At 46.7% G+C, this 27,044-nt stretch overlaps 2 protein-coding genes across 13 annotated transcripts in view; one reads left to right on the top strand and one right to left on the bottom strand.

Annotated features, from left to right (window-relative positions):
- LOC136019249 (splicing factor 1-like) overlaps positions 1–27,044 on the bottom strand; it is a 64,452-nt gene that overhangs the window by 37,358 nt on the left and 50 nt on the right. For 8 of the 11 annotated variants that reach the window (XR_010614789.1, XM_065689226.1, XM_065689221.1 and 5 more), the window contains exon 1: positions 5,183–5,310. The gene's annotated coding sequence lies outside the window, so the exon portion shown is untranslated. Of the gene's footprint in view, positions 1–5,182; positions 5,311–21,652; positions 21,719–26,028; positions 26,135–27,044 lie in introns of those variants that run through there. The other 3 variants (XM_065689222.1, XM_065689224.1, XM_065689223.1) reach the window with 3 other exon arrangements.
- LOC136019248 (vascular endothelial growth factor receptor kdr-like) overlaps positions 25,927–27,044 on the top strand; it is a 124,717-nt gene continuing 123,599 nt past the window's right edge. The window contains exon 1 of one of the 2 annotated variants that reach the window (XM_065689218.1): positions 25,927–27,020. In XM_065689218.1, coding sequence (XP_065545290.1) covers positions 26,957–27,020 — 64 coding nt within the window. In that variant the 5' untranslated portion in view covers positions 25,927–26,956. The remainder of the gene's footprint in view (positions 27,021–27,044) is intronic. The other variant, XM_065689220.1, reaches the window with a different exon arrangement.

Below are 27,044 nucleotides of genomic sequence, written 5' to 3'. Positions count from 1 at the left end.
TTTTGAATCAAACACTTAAGACATCAATGTTCAGCCTCTAAATTGGGTAACAGAATGTGTATACCCAGAGAAACCCCTGTGGAGACATACAGCAAATGTGTGCAGCACCTGACATTTCCAGTGCAGCAACTGGAGATGTGAATGGATCTGGCATTCCACATGGAGCCCCAAGTAACAGCAGAAAACCTCCAGAGCAGTAATGTCTCCATTTCAAACAATGCACTGTTCACCCCCAATAGTTTCTAGCAGAAAATGCTTTTAAATTGTAAGGGGTAGAGCCCAGAGATACAGCAGTGGTACACTTTAGTAGCCCACAGAAAGGCAATGATGCACTGAGGGTCTGATATGGGTTCATCAGAATATAAAGGGATATTTGTGCCTGTCAGTCTGACCCATGCTTCTTTAACAGGGGAAATTTAGATTGGATATAAGGAGAAAGTTCTTTACTGTGAGGGTGGTGAGGCACTGGAATGGGTTGCCCAGGGAAGCTGTGAATGCTCCATCCCTGGTGGTGCTCAGGGCCAGGCTGGACAGAGCCTTGGGTGGGATGGTTTACTGTGAGGTGTCCCTGCCCATAGCAGGGGGGTTGGAACTGGATGATCTTAAGGTCCTTTCCAACCCTAACTATTCTGTGATGCTATGATTTTATGCTGAGAGAGTGTAAGGGCAGGGGGAGTAGACTGCGTGGTTCTGATTTACGGCCTGGGCTTAAACCACGACAGAGAGGAGGATCTGTAGCAAATCTTCTAAGCAAAACTAGATTTGGGCCCAGTACAACACAGAGGGTCAGCAGGCATTTGCAGGTACACAGAAATATATACCAGTGATTGAAATCTGTCTGCTACAACTCTTTTTCTGATATGAAGCTGTTTCTTCAAAGCTGTCTGAGATTTTTGGGGTATTATTTACTTCAAACAGGATTCATTTTGTGTAGATTTGGTATCTAAAAATGAGGTTTTCCATCTAGGCTGGTTATCTAAGCTTGCTCTCTAGAGAGGGCAATGGCAAAGAGAAGGTCTGTGTTCAGAGACATTCTGCTAATGAAGCAGCATTCCACTGAACGTTGCTTCAGATTTTTGTATTTGGTGGTTTTAAAATTAGAAGTAAGGAAGCAGCACATCAGATACCTGCCACAGCCGCTCAAAATGGTGCTGAGGTCAATCCATACCTGTACATTTGCCTTTTCAATTCATTTCTGACCAGTGCTGAAGAGGACAAGAATACGAACAGAAATTAGAGGACATCTGAAGTTAAGGCTGGGGCTCAGCACCGTGTGTATTTGCACTCGGTCAGAGAATAGAAATAGTAATGTGTGACCTAAGCCTCCACTCAATATTAGCCACCACAGCAGAAAATCTAAATATAGAACTGAGCAAGGCAGTACTGAGAATTACTCATAAAACTTATCTGATGAATAACCAGTACCTCCCAGGAAAGAATGGGGGTATTGGAGAAAACTGCAAGTTGCTCACAAGGCATTGGTAAGCAGAAATAAAGAGGCAAAGTCACTGAGCAAACTATTCACTCACCTCTGACTGCATTGTTTGAACCGATGCAAGACTGGATCCAAGTGTGAAGTCAATGTTAATTGCGTTCCATTTTCTAGCTTCACTTTACATTTTGCTAAGCAATTAAATGTCAGAATGTCCCTGAATGTGCTCTCTGAGAAATGAAGCTCTCTTGAAGTCTTTTTAAATTTCTAATCTTATTGTGCTTAAATGTTATTCCTCCAACTGAATGAATAATTTAATGAAATACAGTGTATTTCAGGGTGGCACATCAAAAATGTCTATTTCACCAATCTCTTCTTTTATCACATCAATTTTCTAGTCTACTTTATCTTATGGGGACACTGAAAGTTCATCTTGCTAAGCCTCATGTAACTGCTGTCAGAAATCAGTTCTAAAGTTGTTCAGCTTCTGGTTTACTTGATATTTTTTCAATCAAGCACCAGCATCTGAAACATTTCACCCCTGACAAACCACTGAGTGCAGAGACAAAAATGGTTTCTCTTTTTTGCCAGTGTCCCTGGGTACCATCAGAATATATTTATCTTCAAAGTGTATGTCCCAAAGGACTGGTACCCAAACCAGATGCAGGCTGCGTGTCTGTATGGGGTGTCACACTGATGAACAACACCCCAACTAACTGAAGGATGGGAAACTTGCTCTTACATTAATTGACATCAACCTGGCTTCAAAGGCCCCAGATCAGGCTTGGGCTTCCATGGCCCATGGGAAAACACAGTGTCTGCTTGTGCCACTGGTGGGACTAGTGGTCCTGTGGTAGATCTCTCTCTATGTGTATGTGTGCGTGTCTATATGTATATATACATATACACACACATTCCCCGCTAAAATAATTGTAAAATATTAATATTTAAATACTCCCTGTAAACTGCCCACCTGGAATTATTAGGAACATCAGTTCTGTGTCATTCCTTCAGTGTTACATGGCTTATGATCAAGCCAGATGTGATTACTGCCAGAAGTATTTAAAGTTCAAAAAAGAATGGAGAAAACCCCATTTTCTTTTTTTATCTCATTTTTTACATCTGTTTAGTTTTCCCAACTTAAATAACCAAAGCAGAATGCCAGGGACCTGCCTCCAGCAACTCATTTGTACACTGCAGCTTTTATTCCCCATCTCTTCTCTGCTCCTCAGGAGAGATCATTACCATGGAACGGAGAACACAGGCCTGCAACCCCACATCACTCACTCAGAGAGAGCAATTCTTTCTAGTTTGATTTGCTGCTCTCGAGCAGGTCAGGACCAGTTGGTTCCAGGAACCACTGGGCACCAGAAGGTGCTGGGATTCATTCACCAGCTGCTCAGCTCCACCCTGGAGCGCTGCATCCCACTGGAGTGTGGGCACGTTTTCAGTTGGTGCTCAGCAAACCTCAGCTTCCCCTATAGCATCTCCCATACAAGGGTGCTTCATGGTCTCCTACCCATGGGTGGGAAAACTGAGGCACAAAGGCTTAAATCATCCATGCCCCATGTCCTGCTGTCTGGATCTCTTTTGAGACAACATGATGAGCTATCAACTACCAGCGTCAGTCAGGAGAAAGCAGGACAGATGCTGAGGAGTAAAAGATGAGCTAAAAGCAGTTTCCTAATGATCTGTGTCCTCCATGGCACAGGATGTCTCTGTAAGATGCAAGCACAGGGAAGTGATCAATTCTGCTACAGCCCCAGCTGCAGATTAATGCAGGCAAGACTGGCCAGTGCCTGCAAGTGCTTGGGAATCACTTGGGATGAGAAGCACTTTGTTTAAAGAGCTCAGTGTGACTAATTGATTGTTACTTATAATTGCTTATTATTGTTATCTTACTCCGAGTTCCCACATTACTGTTGTCATAATTGCGGTAGAAATTCACACTACTCTTCAAGTGGCAGAAAATCATTAATAAATGCAAGGAAAAAGCCCAAAACTGCACGGAAGCCTCTGGTTCCACCCAAGTGCATTATCAGTGGAAGCATGACCACACTGCAACTCTGTATCCCTCAGGATTTCCTGGGATAAGGGGAACACACAATGTCCTTTAGCTCCTTATGACTGCTCCATGGGAGGAGGTGCTGTTTTAGATGATGGTGCTGGTAGAGCCCAGCAGCTCACCAAAGGCATGAGGTGAGTCAGGGCATCCCCATGCAATGAAGCATGAGACAGCAGTCCCAAGTCAGGGGAAAGGCAGTGATGACCTTCCTGTTCCTACTTAAGAGCTCAAGAACTGCATAGCAGGAGTGCTAAAGGCCATAGGAAACTTGGCCTTTCAGAGCTAAGTGCTCTACACCCACATCCCTGCCCAGTTACCTCTGCATTTACCCTTCCTCAGAGTGCCAAATGCCCCATGGTGTCAGCCAAGGCTGCAGCCGCTGTCTGTGAGCAGCAGAATCCCCTTCCCACCCTCTTGCCCCTGCTTCCCTCCGGATTCTCCAGAGTTCATCTGTAAAGTATTGCATGCATTTCTCGGGCCAGTCTCCACCCCGTCCCCGTTTCCTTCAGAGCCACGACGGAGCCGTCCCACAGCCCGTGGAAGGAAACTGGCAGCTTCACAATGAGGCTTTATCAGCCCCGGACATGTAAATATTTCTCATCAGACGTGACCTGATGTCTGTTCCCACACAGTGCTGTTTGGGACCACACTCACCTTCCCTGAGCCCATCCAGGGGTGATTTTGGGTCCATTGGCCACCCTAAGGGACCTAACAAGCCCCTAACAAGTGAGTGTAAGGCACAGCCTAATAGAGCACCCCCCGCATGGCTACTTTATCCAGCCACGAAGAAAGAAGGGAAAATGTTGGTTGGTGAAACAAAGATGAGTGAGATCTTAAATTCATACCCACACACCGCCTGCGCACAAGGGGATGGGAAGATTTCTGCTGGCAGCTCTCAGCCAGCTGTACGCACCATCACATCCCCAGCACGTAATGCCAGGTCCATCTGGGGCAGAGCCCATATCGCTGCTGTGGAAAGGGACAGTGAGGGACACCAAAGCTGGAGAAGGCCCATGTCAGGCTCCTGCTTCAATCCCTACCTCTCTTCTCTCACAACAGCAGCTGAACCTCAGCACAGATTCAGGTCGCCCCTCCAAAAGCAGCACAGACATTGCCAAGTACTCTCATCTGACAGCGCTTCAAAACGTTTCCTCATCTGTTCAATGAAACTCATGGCCCTTAAGCACACAACTCACTCAGACAAGACTGACCCTGGTGCTCCTTCTTGGTGGCAGACAGGGATGCACCAGTTAATGGTGGCACAGTGATGGAAATTGCCAGACAAGTGGGAACAGTTCTCATCACTCCAATAATCTAGCACTACTAGCAGCACACCTAGAGATACTTTTAAAATGTAATTTTACCCTGATGGCATCCTATCAGAGAATGCATTTTTCCTGAGGCGGATCAGTAGAGGAAGAATTTGGGTTTCCTTGACTACCTTATAATTTTCCTTTATTAGCTGGTTTCATTGCTTATTACAAGTAAAATAACACATCCTCAGCACTGTTAATAGCTTGCATGTTGGTGGCCTCCAAACCCTCAGTCTCTTCTCACACAGATGGGGAGAATATTTCCTGCTTTCGGTGGTTTCCTCTTCCCCCCCCTGCTCCTCTCCCCCCACATTTCAAACCAGGAAATACTTGTTTGTTTGCAGAAAGGAAGTAGAAAACAAACCAGCTTACCTCCCCAGGCAGTGCTCAGGTGATGTGCAGCAGAACAGAGTCCTCAAGTTGCTGGATAAGGCCTCATCAAGTATCCTGTAAGAGAAGTGGTTACACTTCAGACAGAGCTGGCCTGGCCCCAGTGATGGCTAAACCAGGTGACCTCAGGCCTGAGCTCCCTCCCACCCTAATTGTGCTGTGATTCAATGATTGGTCCCAGCCCATAAAGCCCCTGCATCCTACCTACCTCCACTCACTGCTTGCATGGTGCTCATGCACCACAGGGGGCTTGGCTCTAATCCCTGCCATCATTTTAAAAGCTTTTGGGGCAATTTTTATGATTTTGACATTTCAGGGCTCTCAGATGTGTGTGTCAATAGGGAAATACATCATTTTGGGTTCTGTGTTATTCTCCATTGCCTTGCATCTCCCCCAAAGTGAATGGCTGTTTGGCATTCAGTCTCTCAATACCCAGGATCCTAAATCATCTGAGAAGCCCCACTTGGCTCCTGAAATCTGTGGCATGACAATCAGCAACAGCTTAAAAGCAATGCTGCTTGAAGACTTGCCTTGAAGAGCAAAGAGAAAGTGCCCTCTGCCATTGCTGGTGTGGCTGATAACAAGAAAAGGGGAAGATGCAATGATCTATGTCCTGTTGACACATATTGAGCTAATCCAAGAATATTATTGTTCATATTGGAATATAAAAGTATAATTTATTTTTTGCTGCTGTTTTCAGCTGCAATAGCTTTAAATAAACATTATTACTGCCCTTAAATAATCATTACGTCTGGCACAAAATAAAGCTACAGAGCAACACAGGGGACATTCAGAGATTGGACACAGAGAGAAACACATTCCCCCCTAACTGCTGGTCAAAGTTATCCTTCCCAGCCCTGCTCAGACAGGCTGTGCTCACAGGCCAAGCCAGCAGGCAGACTGCAACAAACCCTCATGTGGGGAAGCACACTTAGTTTTGCCCTTTGGCCTGCAGAAGAGAACCTGCAGGTTCACTGAAAATTACTTCTCAGAGAGTCAGGTGTCAAAATTCCTGATGTTTTGTCCATTCGGAGGGGTGGAAGCAAACACCGGCTTTGTGTGCGCTCTGCTAATGCCAATGCACTCCTCCACTGTGAAAATCTTTCTGTCTAAAAAGACCATTCCTGCAGTTGCTATCAGTTCCTGCCGTATTTCAAGTGGATGAGAAGTGACTGTCATTGCTTTTCACTGGTCATGCTGGCTCTTCCAGCTGTTCCATGCTGTACACTTCATGGTCCCTGTTCAAGTATGGATATTCCAGTCTGTTTCTCTAAATAACTCCTTGGTTCCTCATCTCTGGCTCCAGGGACTCCCAAACCCTCCTGCAGATACCTATAAAAAGGTGCTGGTTTGCTCACAAAGTTGCCGGATTGTCCAGGCTCCCACCAGCAATTCCCAGCACGATCCTACCCTTGCCATGGCATTTAAAACCACAATCATTTATAAACAACACACAAATGGAGCCATTTCTTAAATATTTGTTCCACAACAGTTAGCGATGAATCAACAGTCCCCATCCTTCCCCTTCCAGTAAGTGTCCTAGATAAGAACATGCTGCCCTTCCTGCTGGAAATCCTGTCGTGCCTTTGGAGACCTTGGCTTCTCCCTTCCTCTGCAAAGATCCACCAAGAAGGAAGGAAAAGCTGTCAGGATAGTGAAATAGGTTTTCATTCATATAGGGGCTACAGTTTAAACTTCAGACAACAGCCTTGAGCCAGATCTCTTGAGAGGTTTGTGCCATGCTACAGAGCAAAGGACGTGGGTGTTTCCTACCAAAGGGAATAGGGGCATCAGTTTGACATCCCCTGTCTGTGGGTCACAGCTGGTAAGAAGATGAAGCTTGGCTACAATCTAGTGAAACTTTGGGACCCCCTGACCTGCTCCTGCTCATGTATCCCCTCCCTTCACACGACTCACTTGGCAAGAGCACATCATCACACCTCGGCAGTGTTTATACAGGCAAGGAGGAAAACTGCAGAACTGAATCACTGCATCTGGGGGTGGATTTGCTTAGTCTAAGAGCACTTTAGCTGTCAGAGGACTCTCCTCAAAGGCCTATATGGCACATTTTCTACTGCAGTCAAAAGCACTTCATGCTGATTGCAGTAGCACTGAGATGGTCCCACAGGAATCACAAGATTGAGAAACTTTCCTTCATAACTCAAAACCTGATTATTAAAAGCAAACGTGATACAGGCACAAGTGGAAGTAAATACAGGCAGATTTCAAGGCAAAGGTAAAGGTCAAGTGCAGGCAGATTTCAAGCCAAAGGTGAAGATCACTGAAGGAACTGCCATGGACTTGTTTTTATTAAGCAGCTTTTCCATGCAGGAAACCCTCAGGTTCGCCTTCAGTTGCAAAGGCAACTGAAAACAGGGGTTGCAAAGTGCATTATAGCTTGTGTGGGACTGTATCACCCTTGGATAGGGAGCAGGTATGAATGCAGATTATTCTTTTTGTAATTCTAAGATGGTGTAGCACAATCATGCGTTTGGTTCTGCCTTTTTAAGCCTCCTGAGATACTTTGTTGAGCCTGCACTGAAACACTATTCAGTTCCATTTGACCTGGTGTCACTGTATTGTCACATAAACCGGGAATAAATCTGATCTACTTAAAATGCTTCACAACAGCTTCTGCATTCTAAGCCTGCAATACCTCTGCTAGGTGATAAACCAGCAGGCTGCAATCCGTGTTGATTCTGTTTCAGGGTGATTTGATGCAGATGACCTGACATGCAGTATTTCAAGCTGTGTATTCTATGGCCTGTCACCCAGGCTTCTCTCTGCAACTGTGATGGCTGGAAACTTCATTTACCAGTAAATGAAAAGTGAGAGTCTTGTGCAACCCCAGCTCTGCAGAAATTGTCACGACCAGAAACCCACAAATTATCGTGAGGCCATAGAATAAAAGAGATCATTGACAGCAATGTGCTTCCTCGTCACTTCCACACTGAGGGTCTGATTGGCAATGAAAGCAAACAGAAATGGAGAGAAGAAATCCTTATTACAGCTGTTGGCTCCGCGGGTTTATTCACTGGAGCTCTGCAGTCTCTTGGAAGCACAGGACTGGGAAAAGACCCTGCAGTTTGATTCTGTGCTCCAGTTCTGCCCCACAGCCATGGGGGGCAGGGGGCAGGTACAAAGCTGGTTTGGGAGGCCCTGACACTTTCTGTGGTTATTTCACCCATCAGCTGCACACACATGAGCTAGTCCCATTCTCCCAGTCATCCATCCTTCCAGTTTGTTGTAGGGAGAGGAATCCCAGCTCTGGGCTGCCCATCTTCTTTTGAGTCTCTTTAATTATATCTCTCTGACTGGCAGGCTCACTGTCAATGATCACAGAGGAAGTCATTTTCACAGAAGGAGGAAATCCATTCCTGTGGTAAGCACAGAGGCAACAGAGCCAAAAGTTTTATGTACTCTTCCAAATTGCACTATCCATACATTTCCTTTCTGCAGGGCAAATCATTTAACCTCTCTACCTGTTTGTCCTCATCTCTAAAATGAGGAAGGCAGAACTGACCCACTTCTAATGTCCAATGTCAACGGTTTCAAAGCATTCTGAAGTCATTAAATAAAAGGCATTACAAAAGGACTGTGCATTGTCCCTGCCACGCTGCTATGTAACACATAACAAGAGGTAAAGTATGAAATCACAAGAGGTAAAATAGGAAATCAAGAGAAAGCTTAAATCCCTCCTGAAGCTTACAAAGGTTAATGCTCTGCCTCCAGATTCAGATGCCAGAAGTGTCCTGGACATGCTACACGTATTTAGGATGAAGAAGCAATCGAGCTGACAAAAGCAGTCGCTTGTCTCTCTGCTTGTATAAGTTTTAACACCACAATAACAGCTTTTGCCTTAGTGATAAACAGCCACACACACACTGAGATACTTGTAGGTTTGGCTCCTTTTACAAAGCCTACGTCAGGTGAGGATCTGGCTCGAGTCCTTGTTCTACTTTTTCTTCTTCCGCCTCCTGTTACAAGTGAAACTGTTTGACCACGGAGCTATTAATACTTCCACAGGGAAGGGTGGTGACGAAAAAGCAGTCCTGAGGCACAGAGGATGTAATTCAGCTTTTGGACATCAGAGCAGAAATCACATGCGTTTCCTTTAGAGGGCCATCGGCTGCTCCATCACGCAGGCACCACAGCCATGGACACCTAATGCTCTCTTGGTTCAGCTCCATCTGCCTTCTTTAATCTTAGAATGAGTCATTACTGTTGCCACTAGAAATTAATTTAGGGAGGATGAGTACTCATGGGTCTGAGTGTAACACGAGATCACTGCCTTGTGTGTACAGAACACCCGTGGAAGAGCTGGTAGGAGTTTGTAACTGCAGGAAGCTGAGAGAAGCAGTCCCAAGAGCCAGATTTTAACCTGAGAACAAAAGGAAATCGTGTGTGTTCAAATAAAGACCCTGAAATTCAGGGTCAGAGGCCACAGATATTTAACTGCAAGCCCTGAAAAGAAATGGAATGCGCAGACTTGGTCTGGAAGCATTTCACAGGGGGAAAAAGCCAATCCTAAGATGTGGAGTTTGTTCCTGTAGACATCGGTGGGAATTTTGCTGTGATAGCACATAGGAACTATAGTTCCGACACCCAGGTCAGACTTGGAGCTCAGAGTCCAACACATGCCATCGGCATGGAGAGGAATGCCAACCAGGGGAAAGTTCACAGGACTTCTTTTGTCGACTGTTTCAATACACCTGATATTCACCCCTGACCACCCTGGCACCACATGCTGCACGTGGCACAAACCAACCTGCCTGGCAAACTCAGCCACTGATGCAGCTCCCCAGGGGCAGCACCGCGGACTGGGTCCTGCTGAGAAGGTCCCTCACGCAAGGCAGGAGGTTCAGGATGTGTCCTGCCACACATTCCTGCAACAACCCTGACTTTTCCTGGGGGTCTCTCCCAGTCTGTGGTGTCGGGCTCCTGCCAGTAGTAGTGAGATGACAGTAAGATAATAACAGGCTTTATCTCGGGTCTGCCTTCTCCCTGCTCCCCTCCCTGCACAATCTCTCCTTGCTCCTCATGAAATCCCCTGCTTGTTTCTTAAACAGGGATAGATTCAGGATAAAGAGATTTTTACTTCTTATCATAAGCTGACTTGAACCAAGCGGTCAGAGAAAGACTCAAAACAAGCTTGGGTGTGTGAGGATGATAAGGAAATTTTGGATGTATGATTGAAAGCAGGGGGATCCTGGGTACCTCTCTTCAGGGCTTGGAGTTGGCCAAGGTCTGCTCAGCATGGGATCTGCATGGAGATGCAAAAGGACAAAACTTCTTCCAAATGCCCCAAAGATAACCTGTAGCCTGAGCGCATCTTCCACATGGACAGAGCTTCACCCTCTGGCCCTTACAGAGCTGTTTCTAGGTGCATTTAGTTCTGTGGGATTCACATTTTTAACACTGTTCGTTGATCTCCTGCCAGAGGTGAGATTTCTATCAGTTATCACTGAGCCCTACAAAACCAACTGTCCAAAACAGAGGAAAGACAATTAAATGCAACGCTGATGCTGCTCATCTACATTTTTCCTAGAGAAACTTTATCTATGTCCATGAGCACGAGGCACATTTTGTATTCATGTCCTAAAGCCAAGCCTAGGATTTCATCTTTTCTCAAGGTGTTCCCTCTTCTCTCACTTGCCCCCTCCCATTCCCATTTACCAGACAATGTCTTGGATAGTAAAACATGGTTTATAGGATTCTCTTTTTATTTTCTGGGAGAGGAAGGCAGGACAATTCTGACTGTCTATCCAAGATTAAAAGCTCTTCCTGTGTATCCCTGTATTTAGCTCACAGGAGCCTGTTTTGTTTAGGCTTTGGGTTTTTTTTTCCAGGATGTTCTGTCGGTCACCAGGGAATCTTGCCGCCTGTGGATCACGCAGTTTGGGTGCTCTGAAAGTGGAGCTGGAGTCCCTTGGTTCAAACCAGGGGAGTTGCTTTATCCGCTGCTGAAAGGATGCAGCATATATTTAGAATCACTCAGTGCAGCAGCGATCCCCACCCTGTTCCCATCAGTAAACACGGAACACGGGCAGTTTACCAAACAGGACCTGCCAAAAAATAACCACAGGGATGAGTACCTCAACATTGTTTTCCATGGGAATTTAGCACAGGACTGGGGTTCACGGGCTGGTGTTCCCTCTCCATGACAAGTTCTGGTCAGCCTGTTTGAGACAGGGCAGGGCTGTGTTTGCAGATGGATGCGGATAGCCAAGGTACTGGGATGAGGGCATCTGCAGACTGCAGCAAGCAGTCGACCCTGTAGCTACTTAGAGGAGTTCCCTGAACAGTTGTAACTTATGTTCAAAATCACTTTGATGGACAACACTTTGGGGCTTTTTTTAGCCTAAATGACCATTAAATTGTTAGGACAAAGTGAGCCAAGAATCTCAGATTACATTCCTGGGAGCTGGGCATCCTCCTGGCAGCTGGGAATTTGGCTTCTTCCCGTTAAGTGTCAAAGCCCAATACTTATTTAGAGCCAGGCTTTAGAGTGCTTTTTATTTGTAGTTAGGATAGTTTCTTCCAGTCTGAGGGAAGCTGCCAACTCATCTTAGCTGAATATGACTCCTACAACCTAAAATTATTGCCTCATCCCATTCAGCTCATTTCTGGGGACTTAGGAACATATTGACTGATTTATACATTGCAGAGCTTGCCAGCTATCAGCCAAGGTTGATATGCTGCTCTGTCCACAGGTGCTAACAGAGTCATCTATGCTGAGCCAAAACTAGGACAGAGCTCTACAAGGAATCAGAAGTAGCTTCACTACACCCAGGGGAGGTGATGCCTGAGGCTGTCTGAGAAACACAGGATGCCCACCCACGGCTCTGAGCTTGTCCTATCAACCCCCACCCCATGGGATGATGGAGGGAGGTTCAGTGAGGAACACAGCTCCCACAGGTCTGTGAAGGAGATGGATTATTACTGCTCAGTTTAGTGCATCTGAGTCAGCATTAGTTCCAGGAACTGATCTGCTAATCAATAAGCAATAGCCAACAACAGTGATGGTGGTTACTTGTTCTCAGTGGCTAATGGGGAAGACCAGAAGACATTAGCTGACAGCACAATGCTGGGTGTACAGCACAAAACGGATCTCAGTGTGCACTCAAACAGCAGAGCAGGTTGGGGGGTGAGATGTGAGCAATCTCTTAGAACAGACTATTGCTGACAGCAGTCAATCAAAGCACAGGCCCTGCTGTAAAACCAGCAACTGAGCTTGATGACTGCTTGGGTAACTGCCTGATCACCAATACTGCCTTCTGGTTTTGCACTCCATAGTCCCACACAGACATAGAGACACACACATACATACAAAGGCTAGAATCTACCTTGAGAAAAACCCAAAAGCCTGCCAGCAGCAGCTGGCACATCCATGTCAGTCCAAGAGCTTGGCCTTTAAGAGGAATACACTCTAGCTGCCAGTCACTAACCCTTGAACTTCAGCTCTCACCCACCAGCATGAGCTGCCCAGACAAATCAGTACTCAAGGTCTCATAACACAAACCCTGTCCTGTCCCTCCTGTGAGGCTTCACAGCAGCTTCTGCCATGCAACACATCTTCCCAGCTGCTCCTAAAGCTGTAGGTAGAGAAAGCTTTAACAAGTGTGAGAGTTTGAGTTGCAGCCACTTGCTGTCACTATGCAAAGGAAAGAATCATCTTTATGCCTGGCTAATCTGCAGAACTCATTACCATGAACTGTAATCCAAGCCAAGGGCTTCGCAGTGCTGTGTGCACAAGGGGAGGACCCAGAGCTGCACACAAGTGTAATGATAAGGGAATATTGTGCTGTAAGGTACCCACCAAGTGGCATTTGGCTCAGGAAGCCGATTGGCTTAGACAGCAAAGCCCATTACAGGCAGATGCTTCCACAATTTTTACTTAATGGAGTTGTTCTTTTTCTCCGAAGAGCTGTTAGGATATACTGATAAAGGCAAACACTGGATTTGATATTGATCCCAGCCACTACAGAAATCCCTTTGTTTGTGTGTCTCAACAAGAATGGCTGTGTCTGTCATTGGAAGAGTATCTCTTTTATTTATTTCCCATTTCTTTGTCCCCACTCTCCATTTTTATAGAGGCATTGGCGCAGAAGTTGGCTGCTTCAGCAAATGAGGTTAACCTCTGACCATGAATTACTGCTCCCTCAGGAGGAAGTGGTAATAAAAAAGGAAACTGCCACAACTACAGCAAAGGCACAGACCAAGGGTTGTACAAATTACAAAACCACCAGCCCCTGAAGCCCATACCAGGGCCAGCCATGCAAATAATGAAGCATGATATAAACACACACAAAACTGGACTCACTTTGGCCAGAACAATCATTCCTATGCCAAGAAAAATAAGCAGCTTTCCCATTTTCCCTGGAGTTTCCCATATAATGGCTCTCAGGGCCTCTGTCACATCAGAGACAACACGTGGCAATAGACCACAGGCAGCTGAAAACATAAATGATCAAATCATCTCTAGCATCGCTTTTAACTATCGTATCATGCAAGAATAGAGGGCAAGATAGTCCCTGGTGACAGTGCTGTGTCCAGATAAATGAGAGTGAAGGCACCGCCCAGCGCACTATTAGATATCCATTGTGATTTCCATATGGAGACTGCAGGCTTACTCCAGTCTGTGGCTGGGATTTACATGCTCATATTTTGAGACTTCTTAAAAGAATGAGAAAGAAATAAACACCTTTCCGATTAACTCCCCTCTGAGGCACCTCAGGTTGAGCTGCTGAGCCTGAAGGGACCCTAAAACCACCGTCATGTGGGGGAAAGTGGCACAGGTCAGTCATGAGGAGGGAAAGGAAACAGAGAATGAATTGCTGCAGGGCTGTGGCTAGGGGAGGTGGTGCTTCTGAATGAGGGGGTTATGGGTTTTGTTCAGGGGGGTCGTGCACAGGTGGCTTCTTAAAGGAAGATGCTTCTGCATGCACCTTGCAGACAGGCTATGGGAAACCTTGTTGTGGATATTAAATGCATCCATGCCCTCAAGAAGAGAGCGTTAAGGTCATAGCAAAGACACCAACAGTTATTAAGCAAAAAGGCACCACCTCTCAGTCAGCACATGCCCAGATGGTTGCAGGCTGGGAAACTAACCCTGGAAAAGACTATTTCCTTACTGCCTTCTTGCATACCTCTAATTTGAGCCACTATCAGACAGGATGACGGAGAAGATGAATCTCTGATATGAAAATACTATTGATGGTCTTATGTTCTTAAATGGTTTTGTGCTAAATGAGGAACATTACAGGAAGCTGCTTCTCCCTCACCTATTCCTTCATGCTGTTCCCAACTGAGTCTTATTTCTTACCAGCATCCTGAGATACACGCGGTCTCTCTGCAAGCATCCCACAGGTCTTAAACCTGCCTCTCTTCTCTGAGAAAAGCAGAAGGAATGTCTGAGGTCACAGAAAGACTGGCTGCTTTTCTGCTCAGAGCAGCACAGTCCTCGCAGCCATGGCAGCAGCCCCACGCTATGGTGTGTGGGTCGGCTGCTGGAGCACATAGGGAGCTAGCTGCTCCCAGGCTGCTGGCTCTCCTCCTTATTTCCAGCTGCTAAAATGCACTAAAAGAAGCCAGGATTGGAACTGAACAACATGACTTTTCAGTTTGAGCAACTACCATCATTTTCAGGGGGACGTGGCCCATGAAAGGAGGAAGCCAAGATACTCACCCAGGGGAAAGGAAGTGTTCAGTGGGCGCTTGCTGTTAAAATCAGATCCATGCTTTTTCTCCCTTTCTCAAGCATTTTCCCTATCTTGCTTTTTGCTTGGGGAGGGTGGAGGACTGACATCAACACTGCTACAAGACTGAAGCAGTAAATAATTCCTCATCACCATAACATTGCAAACCATTGCAAAATCTCTATTGTTTTCCAAGCCAGCACTTGTAACAAGCTACTGCCAAACTGGATGGCAAAAAGCAAGTATTAGCAGCTGACCCTGGAATGTTTTCCTTGTCATTCAGGGGCATTGCTTTTCTGACTCAAGGAAGAAGATAGAGAACAGTCAAATCACACCGAATTGAGTTAATATTAGAGCTGTAAGAATGTCATGACATTACTTGTCAAAGTGACATATAAACTTCAGCTCAGGTTTCTGGGGCTAGGAGAAGGGATTTGAAGCATGCTATTATTCAGCCATCAAGCTGCAGCATTATTTTGATGTTCACGGGACTAAAAGAAAGACTCTTCTAGGAGAATGCTACATGCTTTAACACAGGGTAATCATTTCAGTCCACAATTTGTGACCATACTCCAACAATCTATGGCAGACAACTCATTTGTTACTTAATGATACGGCACAGAAAGGCAGCGTACAGCAGCAGAGCTCTATTGATTCTGCCAATGTACACTAACAGAAGATGCAGCTTATATATTTAAACAATTTCTAAAAAAGTGTTGGATTTCTTGGTCATTTCATGCCTATTGAATTTTAATACAGTGCATAAAATTGGCAGAATGTGCCTTCTGAAACGCTCTTCATTACGTCTCTGGATCAGTTTCCATCTGCAAGACTGTGACTTCGGTGCATTTTGAATAGTCCCTTACTCAGGAGATAGCCCCACTGACAGTGATGGGTTTTCTGAGCCCACTGCAATGTACCTCTAACAGAGTAACAAAAAAAACCCTGAAATGGAGAATAAAGCCAATATAGCTAGGGAAGAGAAGGATGTGCTGAACCCCCACAGGTGCACCAATGGAATTACATGTCTCCTTGGAAAGGGATCCTGCACCTCACTTCTTTCCACATGAACTGTCACCTCTACTTCATCAAGGAAAGTGGGAATGATACCATTACCAAAAGCACATTCCCTCCAGTCTGCTCAAGGTCAAACCTGCTATTCCCTGGAGCAGTGTGGTGCAGTCCACGTCAAACTCAGAGTAACACAATGCTTGTGATGAAACCCAAGGAGTGCAGAGCAATAGTGGCACTGTGCAGGGACATTGGGACAGCACAGCAGCTAGCCACGGACTAGTGGCATAACTGTCCAAACAGGCAATGAAGGTGAAAGTATGGCACTACCAGCAACACCATGAGAAAGGCTGATGGGGTAGGACAGGTAGGTGAAGGTCTTGCAAAAGCAGATGAAAGAAAACAAGCTCTTGCAGGGGGGTTGGACTAGATGATCTTTTTAGGTCCCTTCCAACCCTTGGGATTCTGTGATTCTGTGATTCTGTGAAGGAGATGCAGGAGAGCTGAGGGGAAGATCTGAAAATATGGGGATGAGGTCATGGGGAGCTGTGGGAGAAATGAGAGTTCAAAAGTCTGTTTGCCTTTGGCTGATGTGAAAGCAACAGTGAAATCTTGCTAAGGAGGCTCTGCTGTCAGTGCTGGTGCTCATGCCTGTTGGCTCCAGCAAGCAGCATTTGGCAGGTGGAAACAGGAAGTTTGGCTATGAATCCAGAAGGAATGGACTACTGCTTTCCTTAGTGCTCTGGGATAATGCCGGGAAGGAAGAGGCAGCTCTTGGATTTGCAACACCCCCAGCAACCCATTGGTGCTGGCAGGATACCACAATGGCTCATGAGCCAAGGCTGCCCCTTCCTTCAGAAGAAGCTGCTAGTTTAATGCTCCTGCAGGCTAAAGATGTCATGAGTAAAATCCCCATTTCACCTGCACAGTGCAAGTTTATGGACCGTAAGTCCATAAGTTGGCTCCTTTAAAAGCCATTTACGATCTGTAGGAATGTTATATGAGTGCACAACGGCATGGAGTAAGGGTGACACACTGTGTGGACAGAGAGAAGTGCAATTCCTCCCCTCCTTCCCAACTGGTTTTGAGAGATTTGGTCCTTTGTTTTTCAAATCCGAGTCTGGACTGAGGCAAACCCAAAGCAGAAGCAGTGGAGCTCTCCTCTGGCCCCTTCCTGCAAAATGGCCAAGGCCTCCTCTGCGCAGCATGGCGGCTGTTGCAGCAGCACAACTTGCCTTCACACTGTCAATTCCACCTTGGATTTAGTCAGTAGCAAGGAACAATAAATCTGAGGCTGTCCCTGGACTTCGAAGAAGAGAAAGTCTTCTGTGACCTACCAATCATTGCGCAATCATATGAGTAACAAAGAGACAGCTTCAGAGCAAATGCGCAGTTAGCTGCAGATGGCAGTTTCTCCAGCAGCGAATGTGGACTCTGTGCTCTGTGGAGCAATGGGCAAGTCCGGCTGCAAGAGCATGAAGTGAAAAAAGATGAAGCAGCAGTTTCATGTTTGGGTTTCATTTTTAAAACCGACTGTGAGTTTAACCCTCGCCTGAAGAAGGTACTACCTGACACACAACCGAGGAGGCTGCTGTGGTCAGAGAGCTCAGTGCTAATTGCCCAACACACCAGCCAAGAGACTAAGACAAATACTGTACAAAGAAATGCTAAGAGATACAGATGAGAAATGCACAAGTCAACCTTCAGAGCCCACCTAGCTGCTCTTTAAATCCTTGCTTCTACTACTGAAAGCCCTTGCTATTCCCACCTCTGCTGCCTAATGCACAAAATCCCTGCAGCATTTCTCATTCTTCCTGATGCCCAGAAGACAAAGAACCTCTACAGAAAAGAAGCCTTGTGGCGTTGCTAGGGATATTAAGGCTGCTCAAAAGAACTGCTTTGTTCTTTGAATGTTAGGCTGTGAGAGAGCAGGTGCCTGGCCCCAGAAAACACTAAGTTTTGGGGGTTTTATAAGGGAGGAGCAGTGGGTTTTTTCACTTGCAAGCTTCACCCATTACTGATCCCATGGGCAGAGACAAGCAGAGCTCACCTGCCATGGGACACAGGCTTTACTGTACTGCAGTTTCAATACAGCTTCCCAGGACCAGTCAGTCTCATCCCCACACCATGGTGCCATGGGAGGCTGCAGTGACATCCCTCTCCCATTCAACCCAGAAGCCCATTCTCACCTTGCTAGTAAATCCAGTGTCTAACCAGGCTGAAACTCCTTGTTCAGGATAACTACAGTACTCAGTAGCTGGTGTTCCTGCAGAGTCTGGAGCACAACTTTTATGAGAACGCTGTGTCTTTGGGATATATCCTTAACCCAGCTTTCCAGATGAGGAACAGGACAGAGAGATCCAGTGACTTTTCCAGGAACATACAGGTGGGCTTTGGCAGAGAAACAGCTTGAATCACGCTGTCAAACCAGAGGTGAATGACCTGATCATTCCTTCCACCTAATGTCTGACACCCCACTGAGTTTAAGAGACTGCTAATGGAGAAACTTGGAGGAGGAAAAGCACGAAACAGGAAGAAGATATCTGACTTCATTTACAGACAAAACAGCAGAATGCAGTGGCTGGGAACTGCTAGGTCTTGCTAGCTTTTTTCTACAGGAAACAGCATCCAAGAAGTGTTATGCTGTATCACTGAAATTCATGGCACGGACTGCGCTGAAACAAGGGCCTGAGCTGGCCTCCCTGGCCGGGGCAGGAGACAAAGGAGAGCCTGTTGTCTCCAGCTCCACAAAGCCATGCTGGTCCTGAGCGCTATTCCTGGCCTTGAACTGACTCACTCCGTGACCTTGCTGAGAAAGACTCTTACATCCAAGTCTGCCTGCCTGCAAAAGCCATCATGGCCTCCTAAGATTGGATTCCATTTGAAGCACAGACGAGGAACAAAGATGAAATAATTCTGCTTTCCTCCAACACCCACCCTCTGGGGTGAGCAGGAACTGGACAGAGATGAATCTGTCCTGTAAGGTCTCTCTGCACCTCCTTCCTTAATTTACAATTAACTGTGCCCATGAGTCTCGGGTGTGCAGTGCCCCAGGGCTGCACCAAGTCCTTCCATCATAAGGACACACTGCAGCCTTGAGGCAGGTGCTCATTTCTTGAAGCGCTTTCTGTTTCTATTGATGTCTGCTCACAGTTGCCCTCTGTCCTCTCCAGCATGGCACCTCTTCCTTTTCAGGTAACAGTGGCTGGCCTTGGGGAGAGGATGCCAAAGCTGCTAACATAAAGGTGGAAGAGAGGCTTTCTGCTGGGTGTTTCTGCTTTGAGATTCCAGCTTCATAGCTGCTGTTCCTGCCCTGGTCGAGGACAACACAAGGAGCTTAGATTTTTTGTTCAGTGTGGGACATAGCCACCTTCTGAGAAACCCCTGCACCATAAACGCATTCTCTACATCATTTTACTAACACCACTCTGCTCTGTTAAAGGTGAAAGGATTTTTAGAATCCAGTTTATTCATTGCCAGTTATGTTTCTTCATCTAGGTTCAGAGCCAAAAACTCATTAAAGGCAGTGGGAATCTTCCCATTCACTTCTATTGGCTTCAGCTCAAGCTTTTATTCAGTCCCTCTTGGCTTGGACAATGAAGATCAGTGATGGCAGTTTCACTATCAGTGTCTTTGTGCCACTATGTCTCGTTTCTAAAACCTCCAGCACAATGTCCATTTGTCTTTAGCAACTGCTTCCTTTCAGATTTCCACAATAAATAAGTCCATGGAAGAAACATTTCTTTTGGCTCTGCATTGGCCGAAAGCTCATTTGCAGACATTTTAATTTTGGTAGACAATGTCTCTTTGATTCTTTCCATCATCTCAGCACACCAGCCTGCTATTTTTGCCTCACAAGCTTGGCTGCACTGAGTCTGTAGCTCTCTCTGGTTTACTTTGGAGCTAGTGTAATCAGTGATAATCTCAATGCTCTCCTATGGAGGCAAGAAGCATTTACTTGTGAAATCTAACAGAAAGATGGCAGCTCAGTGAAAGGAGGCCTGAGCATATTCTTGCAGCATACGCAACAGGAATCAAAAATAGTGTCATGATTAATGACATCCACATCACTGCAAGAGGACCACACACTCTCCAGCTGATGGCTGGATTGCAGAGCTTTGCTGGATGGCTTACCCAGAGAGTGGGACATCTGGGGCTGTCCTGATCTCTCCCCATCAGGCTTCCAGGTCAGCGCTGAAGGGAACACCTCACATTGCTCCAGATGCTGCAATCACTACGAGGTAGTAAACAGGGTGAGAAAATAGGCCAGGACAGGCTGATCCTAAACTCCCACTGCAGTTTGCACTAGGCAACATGAGTAGGGAAAGGCTGGAGTGGGTGTAGCAGCTATAACACAGCTTTTAAAAGTCTTTGGAGTAAGCACTGAAACATTTTAAGACTTAAGTGATAAACTGGGGCACAGTGTCCCTCTGGTGCCAGTTAAAAAGCTCACAGTATAGGATTCCAGCCCTGTGCTGTCGGTTGAATTAACCCTAACACTTTTGTGATCAATGTGGCCAGTGTCTTGATTAATGTGAGTGCTCTGGAAATGCCAGTGTTGTTCTGCCTTGCCACTTGTCAAGGCCTATCTGTGCTTTTTCTTCCTCTAAGGCTTTTCCCCCTCCACTCCAGTTATTTGAATCAGACAGTTCTAATTGGTGAACATGCTTTGAAGACGTGAGAGCTTCGGTGTAAAGGGAATGTCTTCAGAGTACCATGGAAATGAACCATGTTTCTTAGCCTAAGTGCTAAGAAAATCCTGGTTTATCCCCAAAGAGAGAGAAAGAGGGAATTAGAATCCAAAGAAAAATAAATAAAAAGAGCATTCTTGGTCTCTCACTCTGAGACCTACGGCTGGATAAAACCCATTTTTCTCACACTTTGAAGTTCATATTCTGGCGAAGGAAAACCTTTCACATGGAATCTGGCCTCTGACTGGGGAAGGTCACTGCAAGGAGAAGACCTGGACAAAGGAACATGGAATATTTTTCTTACCTGAAATACTGTGTATGGATGAAACCTGGCTTATGAACTCCTTCCTCATTAGGGGCTACCTTTGTCTCTCTGCCACAAACTCTAGCAGAACAAGTTATCAAACCCTGTGCCTGTCTCCTTTTGTGGATGGCTATTTGTTTTCCCCACCATTTCTCTTGTTTTGTACTCTTGGCTCACAAGTCTGTCTCCTGCTCCAAACCAGTTAATTCTTCCTATGAGGCATATGGGCCCAGGGCCTAGATTATATTTATAAGCTGTAAGGATCTCCCCAGGCAGACTCAGTTATAAAGGAGTCGAGTCAAACAGCTACAAGGAGATGTTCAAAAACAACCTTGGAGAGGAAACACAAAGAGACGGAACATCACATATTCCTCCCATGTTAAACCTTAAAAAAACAGATTACGGTTCAAAGCAGCATATAATGGGAGATGAATAGTCTTTACCCTTTAATCTCCCATGTTTTAGCAGAAGGATGAAGTGATCTGCTGTCCTCTGGTGTATGAACACACGTGTTTAAGAATTTTTCAGGCAGGTCCCCAGTGGTTTTGCACTAGTGCAAGGAAGACTATGTAAGGGAAGATCAGGCTGGGAATGAGGCATAGATGCAAGCAGTGACAAGCCTTCACCAGACAGAGAGGAAAGAACCCACCAGGATGAGAGCAGGGATGGATAAAAGGTCACACCAGAGGAAAAATTATTTCTGATAGTTTTCAAGAAAAAATTGCTTGTAGTATATGGCTTTACTTACACTTTTGCTTTGTTGTTGCCCTAAGTGACTGACAGGCTTCTTCCAGCTTTGCTTCGTGGCTTTGGGTGATTCATTAAACCTTTTGTCTTGTTTCCCCTTCTTGTATAAAGAAGAAAGTTGCACAGAGACTGTTAATGACTGCATGTGCTTCCTGTCCTTTCCTCTGAAGCTGCCATCCCACAGAGGAGCAGCGAGTCACCAGAAACATGCCCGTGGCTCTGCTGGCCCCACATCTCTGGCTATTGGGCTTCTAACCGCCTGTGCACGAATGTGTATTTGAACAAAGCTGTGCAGGAAATGTTTTTCCCAGCTAGAGAAACATTTTGTTCCCATTCTGTGTTTGAAGCAAATGGGGTTTTCTTGAGGCCTTTTTTTTTCCCTGTATTTTTCAAAACAAAGGAACAAGGAAGCAAACGTGTCTACAAGAAGCTGCATGAAACAGCCACAGGAGAGCCAATGGACTTGCTGCGCAGAGGACTCCTGCTAGATGTAGGAGTACAGTTTTCCTACCTAATTCAGGCTTGTGTCTTGAAACCAGACCTTGCACCCACAGGAGATCACCAAGCTGCAGGCAGGGCTGGGATGGTGCTTTCTTTCCCTAGAAACTGCATCCCTAGCTGAAGCTACTCCAAACTGAGACTGCCCACAGAAGGTTTCTGTTTTCATAACATGCCATTTTCCAGTGAAAAACGCTTTCATCACAGAGTTCCCCACCCTGTTTGCTCACAGACTGCCAATGTGAACTTGTCTTTTGATCCCCAAGGGACTGGAGGATGTGTGCATAAAAGACAGCCTGAGCAGATTGTGGAGAGAGGCACACCCAGTGATGGCTTTGCAGCTCTCCACAGGATTAAGGCAGCTACTGTGGCAATGCTACTGTCTGTGTGAGGGATGCAGGACTGCGAATAGACTACATATCCTACACAGCGGTGGTTTTAGTTCTGTCTACTGGCTTAGAGACCTATATGTAGCCAGCATCTCACCAGTCCTGGAGGTTAGCATATGACTCCTAGGCACCCCATACATCAAACAAATACTAGCTGAATTCATAGGACGTGCCCTGTTTTATCCCAGAACAATGCAATAAACTGCAAGGCAAATTAGCAGTGTCTATTTCCACCACCACTTCTGGGTACTGGAATTTACAGCGCATGGAAAGCTGTGCATCCAAGAGGTGCTCTAGGTCCTCTCAGGAAAATGATAAAGAACTCGATACAGCAGTGAAAATCTACGGGCCTGCCAACTTCAGTCCTTAAATGTAGTCCCTACCCCTCTTCTCTCCTACTGAAGATCACCAATACAGAAAAGCACTAACACAGTCTTTCAATCCCTTACCCTGTTCTCCTTTCTTCTCTGTCCGCAGGCGAAGCTCAGCTCTGGCAGCCCAAGCCAGCACTCAGTAGCATAGCACACAGCTGTGAATATCAGCACTCCCCAACTGAAAAGGCAAGAGCTGCGCTGCAGAATAGCTCCATCCAGCAGAACGTGCCTCTGGTCAGTACCGTCTCCACGAAGCACTTTGGAAAGGCTGTCTTTGTGTCTCAGTACCTGAGGACACGGGGCAGAATTACCCATATCAGATTCAGATATATAGGTTAAACTTGTCTGTTCCCTCTACTCCTGAGGGAGGCAAACAGGCATGTGCCAAAGGTTTGTAAACCAGAGGTCTGCACAGATGTGATGAGTCAGAAGAGTCCATCTCTGCAGCCACGAAGCAGAGCAGCCCAGATCAGACACCCAAAATTTGGACAGCTGCATTTAGGTTGGACACATTTTACCTTTGGCTAAAGCTAAACACAGCACACAGCGGAGGATGCAATTCCAGGCCCTGCTCTGACCAACAGCCATTCCCTCTGCTGCACTCCCTAGACACATGACTACTTGTGGTGAGCACCAACAGGGAAGCAAGACAAAGCAAAGGGTTTCCCAGCCCTCTGGCCCCTGCCAAGTTGACAGAAGGGACTGCCACATGTAATCCTCCACGTCAGGCCAATGCCATAAGGGATGGAAGATACTCCAGGGGATGGCCAGGCAACTTGCTGGGGCAGTCTCTAGTTAGTCTTTAGTTTCATAGACTACACTGCCTTGGTCTTACAAAACACACAGTGCTTCACAATGCATGAGGCCATAGCCCTGATATGATAAGGCCAAGCTCTTACAGGTTATTTCTCTCAATCCCAGTTGTCTGGTATTTCCACCAGACACAGTAACCTCCATCTCCTCACTGTTATCATTCTACTTAGATGACAAATACTGCCAGGTGCCTTTGCAAAGCTAAAAGCATTTCATTTGGAAATGAAATGACCTTTTCTAGCCTTATTTCAATTCCCACGAGTATTGTGACGCTAAGACATTCGTTAATATTAGTAAAGAACTTTGAGTTCCTTGGCTCTAATAACTGCTGTGGCAAAATGAGCTGTATTATGATGAAGAGGTTCTAGTCCAGTCAGAAAATTGCTTCTCCCATCTGTATGAACAGACCATGCTGCTGTGTTAGGGAAGTCTGCTAGGACTCTAAGAGGTTGCCACAGGCACATGAAGATGCTCAGGAACAAACTGTGCCATTCCTACAACTGTACTTCTCATTTTGCATATTTTGAGGGAGAAAATCAAGAATTAAAAAGGGTTCGCAGGCCACTCGGCCAGCTTCTCGCACAGAATTCCTGGTGAAACTACACACCACCTGCACTTCATCTCAGTTAAAAGTTCAATTAAGTTTATCAGCAGATAAGATTATGTGGGTCATTACACAACTATAGCATGGTTTGCCAGCAGCTGGTCACTGACCTCCAATGAATTCTTAAACACCTCCATGTAAATGAAAAATAAAGAACAGTTCTATAAGGTAGAACTTTTATTCCTCAGTTAAGCTCCATTTAAGACTGGGCTTTGCTTAACTACTTGGAAGTCCATTACTGTAATACAGATCTGGGGGAAGCTGTACGTTCTACAACTTCATTTTAGGGATAGAAAATGCATTGGTCGTCTTAGAATGATCTGGGCAGTTGTATGGAAATACACGTCATGAACAGGTGGCATCGCGTGGTGTTGAGAAAAGCGTTCCTGATTTAACACTGTGCATGAGAAGTGATGCTTCTTGTTCACAGAACTGGAAATACCTGAGGCTACTCTGTGTGCAATTCACTGTTGGAATCTGGGACGTTTCTACACCAGCTATCAATTCTGACCCTCTGTCCTGCAAGGATAATATATGGATTTGTACTCACAGAACCATACTTATGTCTCACTTTGCTCTAATGCATTTTATAGCACACATATTTGTTATGGGTATTAATAATTTCGAAGTGTATAATAGAGGCATGAAAAACTTCTTAATACCCTGGTCACAGCGCAGTTTCACTGCGCCCTTGATACACACACAGATAAGGTGTAATCTTTCTCTTCTTTTGAAAACAAACCGAGCAAGAGCAACAAAACCATGCAAACAAACCCCACCGTTCAGCCACTGGGACTGACAGTGCTTTACTGTAAGGTTTAATAGGTCATTTAACCCCTGTGTCTCGTTTGTAGCACTACTGGGACTGACAACCTGTGTGAGCAGCCATAGAGCTTCCACCACTCTCCTCATCAGCACAGGGCAGTGGTTTGGGAGCCATATACCTGGTATGTGCACTGCAGCAGCACAGAATCAGTCCCTCCCCATCACACCTGAGTGCTGGCTGCACTTCCACAAGTGCCCCGTAAGTGCATCAGGACAACTCCCAGGACACCTGGCACCAATCAAGCCCTGCATGACCCTCACAGCTGGGGCTGCTCTGGCCCAAGAGGCACTTATGGCTGGAGCAGCCCTGAACCAGGAAAAGACTGAGCTCTCCCAGGACACAGGAGAAAGGGGGAGCATGTGTGTCCCCTGCCAAATCCACACTGTCCCCACCAACACAGGAGTGCTCCCCGCTGATGAAATCATGCAAAGGCATGGACAGGCTGGAAGCCTGCACACGTGGGTGGATCTGTCGACACCCAAATGCATGGAGATAATGCTCAGGTGACACAGAAGCAGCTGCTGCGAGAGATGAGGGAGGCAGCTGTGCTATATAACACCATCAGGGCTGCCTGAAATAGCCTATTCAAACAAGAAACTTTCTCTGTGCTCCAAGAATAAGAGATGCCCAACAGTGGCTGCCACAAAAAGTACAGGGAGGACAGAGGTGGCATTCCAGCAGGATACACTGAGTGGCATGAAAGGAATAACCGGGGGGGGGTGTAAAGACAGTGCTCCTGCAACAGAGCCTGATTCTCAGGTGGTGCCCCTCTGCACTTCCCTTCCCCTGGAGCCCCGAGAGCCCCAGAGAGATGCCACCACCCTGGCCACCTTTGGGATAAGCAGGGATAGGACTGGGAGAAGGTGTTGCCACCTGATGCTCACGCAGCTCCGGCTGTGCAGGGACAGGCAATGCAGGGAAGCAGCGGGGAACAACTCGGCTCATTTCTTTGCCCCATCCCAGGCAGCAGCAACAGGAAATCCAGGAGCTCTGTGAAATGACAGGGAGGGAGGGCGAGTGAAGTCCCCTTGCCTCGGCTCGTGACGTCTCTCCTTCCTCCTTTTTTTTCTTTCCTGTCCCTATAAAGTATCTCGGAATCGCATCAAACTTCCCAGCGAAAGCAAACCGAGCCCAGCGGGGTGGGGGGAGGCAGAGGAGAACACCTTAGGTGGGCACTGGCCATGCCCAAGCCCCGCTGGCTGCCGGCTGCCAGCCCCGGGCGCTGCGGGGTGGCCCCCGGCAGGTAGCCAGGAAGGGGGACGTGGGGCTGCCTCTCGTCCTGAAGGGGAGAGAGCTCTGCTCTTACTGCGATCCCTGCGGCACCTGCACCTCGCTGGAGGCACACAGCGAAGGGAAGGCTCTGCGAAACTCCCAAACTCCAGGCAAAGGACTGCTCGGAGCAGCGGCTTGCTGGCTGCAGGAGGGAAGTTTGTGCCAAACTTCTGTGGTGCTTTTGCTCTGCTTTTTAACCCCTCGGGTTACTCAGGCTGCGCATCACTGCCGCTGGCACCCCGCGAAATAGAGAACGAGGAATAAAGTTATTGTGAAAGGGGAAAGAAAAGGGTAAAACCTGCACCTCGGGAAGAAAGGAAACAAAATCCGCAGCCCAAGGATGAAGCAGTGAATGGAAAGAACAATTTAACTGGAATCAACAAGTGGGAACTCCTGCACGCCTCGTCCTTCCCCTCCCTCCCCGCTCCAGCGCGCAGCCCTCCACTAACTTGTTGCTGGAAAGAAAACTCGTCCCGGGTTGCGGACCTTTCCTCCCGCACCTCGCAAGGGAATACCGCAGCCACCGGCGATGCTGCCCGGCCCGAGCGCCGCCCTGGCCGTCTGCGCCCTTCAGTGGCTGCTCCTGGTGCACGGTAAGACCCGTTCGCACGCTGATT

The sequence above is a fragment of the Lathamus discolor genome, chromosome 9 (assembly GCF_037157495.1).
Source record: "Lathamus discolor isolate bLatDis1 chromosome 9, bLatDis1.hap1, whole genome shotgun sequence".
NCBI classification, from domain to species: domain Eukaryota; kingdom Metazoa; phylum Chordata; class Aves; order Psittaciformes; family Psittacidae; genus Lathamus; species Lathamus discolor.
Note: the sequence above shows the minus strand (reverse complement) of the source record. Positions and strands in the feature narration are given on the sequence as shown.